This window comes from Nicotiana tomentosiformis, chromosome 4 (genome assembly GCF_000390325.3).
Source record: "Nicotiana tomentosiformis chromosome 4, ASM39032v3, whole genome shotgun sequence".
Classification (NCBI taxonomy): domain Eukaryota; kingdom Viridiplantae; phylum Streptophyta; class Magnoliopsida; order Solanales; family Solanaceae; genus Nicotiana; species Nicotiana tomentosiformis.
This window is the reverse complement of record NC_090815.1, coordinates 130,650,230-130,655,699: the sequence shown is the minus strand read 5'-3', so window position 1 is coordinate 130,655,699 and position 5,470 is coordinate 130,650,230. Positions and strand designations below refer to the sequence as shown.

The window sequence follows — 5,470 nt, the reverse complement described above, 5'->3', positions numbered from 1 at the left end:
TTGCAAAAATCTAATATTGAAAAGAGCTGGGCTTGCCTCCTCTGCACATTAATGTGGGCCCAAAAAATCGGTGGCCCAATGTCTCAAATACCCACACCCATCCAAATACCCGGTCCAATAATATCCACCCACCAGTCCATCCAAACGACGCAGTTTCGAGACAAACGACGTCGTTTGGTTTCAAGTTTTCATTTCAACAACGCCTCTCATTCATTCTCAATAGACGGATCCCTCCCCCTATTTTTTGGAACCCTAGCCGTCACCCCATAGAAACGAGACCCCCTCCCTTCTACAACAAAAACCAAGCTGCCCGCCTCCCCTTCGTCACTCTGTTACTCATACACACTCTTCCCTGACACACACACGCTGAAGCCTCTAGTAACAAGTGGGAATTACAAAGTTTAGAGCTAAAATTCAAAAATTGCAAAGCTAATTTTCAGTTTCAAATCCTTGTCTTCTCTCACATTTTCTGGGGAGTTCAGAGCTTGATGGATCTGTAGAGCTTGTTTCGAAGCTGAGAGTTTGATTTAAACTCAAATCTCTGTTCGATTCCGCTGATTTTACTATTTCGGGAACTGCTGAGCTTCGGTCGAGTTTGCCTCTGCCTTTAAGTCGGTTTATTCGAGTATTCTTTGTTCAACCAGGTTAGTTTTCAAACTCCCTTGTATTATGCTTTTATTTAATGATTAAAATGGCCTAATCTTTATTTCATTTTTCTAGAACTGCTCAGCCTGATTTTTGCTAGTGCCATGTATAATGAATGTGTATTTTGATCCAATTTGAAACATAACATGAATACATTAAAATTCCTCTTCTCGATTAGGTTCCCGTGGCATAGTCATGATACATAACCCCCAATTCGAGTGTGCATTTCACGTGACTCGACCTCAACTTCAAATAATAATTAAAATCAACATGTTGTAAATCGCGGCTGCGTTTCACGTGACGCGATTCACAATGTGTACAAAAACAATAAGCGCGACATCGCGACTTATTTAAATAAATTCCATAAATAATTAAAAGCGGTTAGAAAGTAAAATGCACAATAGGTTTTAAATATATAATAAATTAGATAATTAGGCCAATTATTAATAGTTGAGCGACCGTGCTAAAACCACGGAACTCAGGGGTACCTCACACCTTCTCCGGGTTAACAGAATTCCTTACCCGGTCTTCTGGTTTCACGGACTTTTAAACAAAGTTAAATTTTCTCGATTTGGAATTTAAAATAAACCGGTGACTTGGGACACCATAATAATCATTCCAAGTGGCGACTCTAATTAAATAAATAATCCCATTTCGAATAATGTCACTTTAATTGGAAAACCAAATATGGAAGAAACCTCAACTGATGATAACCAATTACTTCATTATCATTTCTGGTTATCTGTCATTTGTAGACTTATTTAACGAGAATGACACTGAAAGTCATTGAACTACTTATTAGTTAGTAGGACCGTAGGAGTACTTATTAAACGAAAATGACATTAGACCAGCTGTTGCACTTAAAAAGTTTGGAACTTCGGTGAATGTGCAACAACAAAAAAAAAAAAAAAAAGACACAAATGATAAAATATAAAGTTTTTTTTAAAAGTAGGTTTTACTTTTCAAACATTTTTAAAAGAGGATGAAACAAATTCCCAAACCCCACCTAACAAATTGTGACCCCATTAAAAATGAAGATATAATCATTGTCACAATATGATGAGATGACATTTTATTATTTTTTTTTATGAAAAAAAAATATAGGAGTATGTATATATTATTCAAAGTCATTGCTAAAAATTACTAAAATCAATTGAATTAGGGTTTTCATTGTTAGTAGATTAAGACAAAATGCTTAGAATAGCAACCCAGTTGAGATTAAAAAGCCCAAGTAGCGGATATTCGGCCCGCCAATTTCAAAAGACGCCACAATAGATCGATTGAATTACCACCACCACTTGCTCCTCTCCTCTCTTTCTCCGACCAATATCCCCAGCTGTGTAAGTTCCTAATTTCTCTCTCATTTCTATGTAATAGCCCTAAATTCCCTTTTTCCCAAGTAATTTAGCAATTGATTTACAATGATTTTTGTATGTTTAATTTCATTAAAGATAAATATTTATGATAGAATTAGGAGTTCTAGTTCTTGGGATTTTAAGTCTTAAGTTCAATACATCCACCAAATCATCCTAATATACTAAAAGGGATTTTCTTTTCTCGTTACAGTTTTAACTTTTAAGTCAATTTAATAGAGAAATACCCTTTTCTAATCCTTATTACTGTAACCAGAATTGCTCCATTAGGTTAAATCCTGTCCTAGTTAGTGTATGCAGTAGGTCCTTTGAGTTAAATGTTATTATGTCATGGATTAGAATGTTTTTGTATAGGTTTCAAACTTAGAAATGAAAAGGAACAAAAAGAAAGAAAGATGCTTTAATTATATTAAGAGTGCAAGCCGAGTGAAGAAAATATTCCATTTATGTATTGAAAGATTACTTGGTTGATAAATTTCTTTGTTATGAACCTCAGTTGCTATTGCTTTTCTTCTTTTGTCTGAACAGATTATTGTCATGTACTATTTCTGTAGCTGATGTTCTTTGGTGTTGGAACGGCAAGTTCATTTTGTTTCACAGGAGTATATATTAACTCTACTATTATAGTTGGTAATATTTTCAGTAGAAGAAGTTTTTGTACAATGAAAGAAGTTGGAACTGATAATGCCTCGAGTTTGCTTACGTCAGAATCTGTGGGAGAGGCTCCTGTTCTACATCCTGTGTCTGTCAGAGCAAAATGTTCTTCAAATGTTCAATCAACCCCAGAAATCGAAAAGAAGTATGTCCATGGTGTTTATGATGCTATTGCTCCCCATTTCAGTTCCACTCGGTTTGCAAAGTGGCCTAAAGTGTCAGCTTTCTTGAACTCGTTATCTCCCGGTTCACTCATCTTAGATGCTGGATGTGGAAATGGGAAATACTTGGGGTTAAATCCTGATTGTTTCTTTATTGGCTGTGACATTAGTGCTGCTCTTATTAATATATGTGCAGATAGAGGACATGAAGTTTTGGTTGCAGACGCTGTGAACCTACCATATAGGACTGGTTATGGTGATGCAGCGATTTCTATTGCTGTGTTGCATCACTTAAGTACTGAAGATAGGAGGAGGAAAGCGGTGGAGGAGCTCGTCCGTGTTGTTAAAAAGGGTGGGTGTATTTTAATTACTGTCTGGGCCAGGGAACAAGAAGACACGTCGTTAGTTGAAAAATGGACGCCACTTAACCAAAGGTATATAGCAGAGTGGATAGGACCAGGAAGTCCTCGAGTTCGCAACCCTTCATCTCCTCGCACCCTTGAAAGAATCCCAGAAGCAGAGGAAAATGGTGCTGGGGAGCAGTTGAAAGACCTGCATGCAAAGTCTTCAAAAGTAAAATCAGCTGAAGTTATGGACTCAACCTCTCAGGATAAAGGCCGTTCTTTGCTTATTGGATCTGGAAAAGGATATGCAGAGCAACAGGAATTCTTTGTTCCTTGGCACTTACCTTATCATCGAGCTGAAGTAAGTGGGGCTTCAGCTGTTGCCTTAGCTAGTGGTTTGGCAAAGAAAGATGATAAGAAGGCCTCTGTGGTGTATAATAGATATTACCATGTTTTTAGTGAAGGTGAACTTGAAAGGTAATTCCTTTTCTATTTTATATAAGAAAAGTAAAGAATTTCCCCTAATTTTCTTGTTTGACTGATTTCATTCTGTCAAGTCGCTATATGTTAACAAATGCTTATCATGGTTGTTAAATTTTATAATCTATAACATGATGACTGAATGTCGTTACACTTCTCGCAATTGTTTTTTTTTTGTGACTAGGAAAGTGTAAACAGTTTGTGTCATTCTTTGAGTAGAAATTTAGTGTACAATCAATGCTCTGGCAATAATATGTTCATAGAGTTTGAATCTCTTAAAAACATATGATATTTGGGAGGTCACAAGAGCAATGAGTTTTAGAGTTCTGATTATCTCATTATATGCGATTCTAGGAGTCTCTTTCATCCTTATTCAGAAGTAATTTTGACGTGTTACTGTTCTCTCCCAATATATAGTTCTGATTATCTCATTATAGGCGATGCTAGGAGGCTCTTTCATCCTTATTCAGAAGTAATTTTGACGTGTTACTGTTCTCTGCCAATAAACTGAAGTGCATGCATATAGATGAATGAATGAAACAAAACAAATCCAGTTGATCAGTTTTTCTTGATAAGTAAAAATAGGTTCTTTTTCCCTTATTGCAGCAGGGCTTCTGCTTGTTTGTCTCTGAGTCATTTCTGAAGTTCTTTTATTGCTTCTTTCATACCCCCCCCCCCCCCAATGGACTGAAGGGAAAGGATTTTGATTATTTGGGGTGGGGAGTGGCAAGATGAGGCAGTATTTCTCTGTTATGTAGTTTCGCAAAATTAGAAGTTTGACCAATTTGTAACAATGAGCTGCACTAATTGACATGTTCTGTTCTTCGATAGGTTGGTGTCTGGTCTGGATAATACCATTCTCGTTGATAGATTCTATGACAAATCAAATTGGTGCATCATTCTTGAGAAAACATCGTGATAGTGTTGAACTTTTCAAATGATTCTTGCACTTCCATTTGGCGAAGTCAAATCTATTACCTGAAGACAATAACCCTAGTTGTGAAAGGGTGATATTGTCTTGATGCAAGGATTGTATTGTACAGATTATGGAGGTTATCAACAGAAACATGTCTAGTTTTTCATTCTCCGCTGTTCGCTCGGTTGTTGCCTGTATCTCTCATCCTGGGTTCCTGGTGTTATCACGTGCCTGATGTGGGTATGCATGACAGTATCTTGTAAAATGCAATTATTTTTTAAAGATTTTGGGTGACAGGCCTGAGAACAAGGGGTTTGATATCCCAATAGTTACTTCAGTTTTAGGAGATAGCATTCTCTTGAATAAATTTATGGCTGTTTTTTTAAGGGAACTGAATGCATTTCACAATACTTAGCTGAGTTCATTACTGACCATAAAAACCATCCCTCAAGTTTACGTGTTGGACTAAACTCACTCCTAAAATATTACAGTAATCATAAAATGTTCTCCAAGTAAGCAATTTAGCACATTAGACTTTTGGTCCAACTATTAAAGTTTCTACATGTATTTATCTTTTGACATTTTTCAGTCCAGTTGAGTATCAGGCAATTTTGCATTCTGCTTTTATCTATTTTCCCATAAGCAAATGAGAAGTCGTAAAGTGTTATTTTGGTTTTAGGCTTTTTTCAATTACATAACATTATTAGTCACCTCTTCAAAAGTAAGCAAAGAAAGATGCACCCAAAAGAGTGGATTAGTAATCAATGAAGTAACTATACTATTTGGAAACCGAGGTACAAATTCTAGCACCGACAAAAAAATGATGATTTCTTCCCATATGCCTAATTTGTAATGGATAAAATTCTCTGTATTTGTGCTGGTTAAAGTTAACATGTA

General features: G+C 36.2%; 1 protein-coding gene across 4 annotated transcripts; it reads left to right on the top strand.

The window, feature by feature from the left end:
• The first annotated feature begins 217 nt into the window (after window positions 1-217).
• Window positions 218-4,983, top strand: LOC104088120 (tRNA (carboxymethyluridine(34)-5-O)-methyltransferase-like). 4 transcript variants are annotated; one of them, XM_070200256.1, is made up of 4 exons: window positions 510-634; window positions 1,826-1,985; window positions 2,547-3,654; window positions 4,489-4,983. In XM_070200256.1, the coding sequence occupies exons 3-4, from the start codon at window positions 2,576-2,578 to the stop codon at window positions 4,574-4,576; spliced, it is 1,167 nt and encodes a 388-aa protein (XP_070056357.1). In that variant the 5' UTR covers window positions 510-634; window positions 1,826-1,985; window positions 2,547-2,575; the 3' UTR covers window positions 4,577-4,983. The 4 variants fall into 4 exon arrangements, with proteins under 4 accessions (XP_070056358.1, XP_033509844.1, XP_033509846.1 ...); XM_070200257.1 differs by lacking the exon at window positions 1,826-1,985 and having other exon boundaries at window positions 218-611; window positions 2,515-3,654; XM_033653953.2 differs by lacking the exon at window positions 1,826-1,985 and having other exon boundaries at window positions 218-644.
• Window positions 4,984-5,470: the final 487 nt, after the last annotated feature.

Coding starts and splice junctions, on each gene's coding strand:
- LOC104088120 (XM_070200257.1), top strand. CDS start 2,576: ATGTTCTTTGGTGTTGGAACGGCAAGTTCATTTTGTTTCACAGGAGTA. Junction 3,655..4,488: donor AGTGAAGGTGAACTTGAAAG/GTAATTCCTTTT, acceptor GTTCTTCGATAG/GTTGGTGTCTGGTCTGGATA.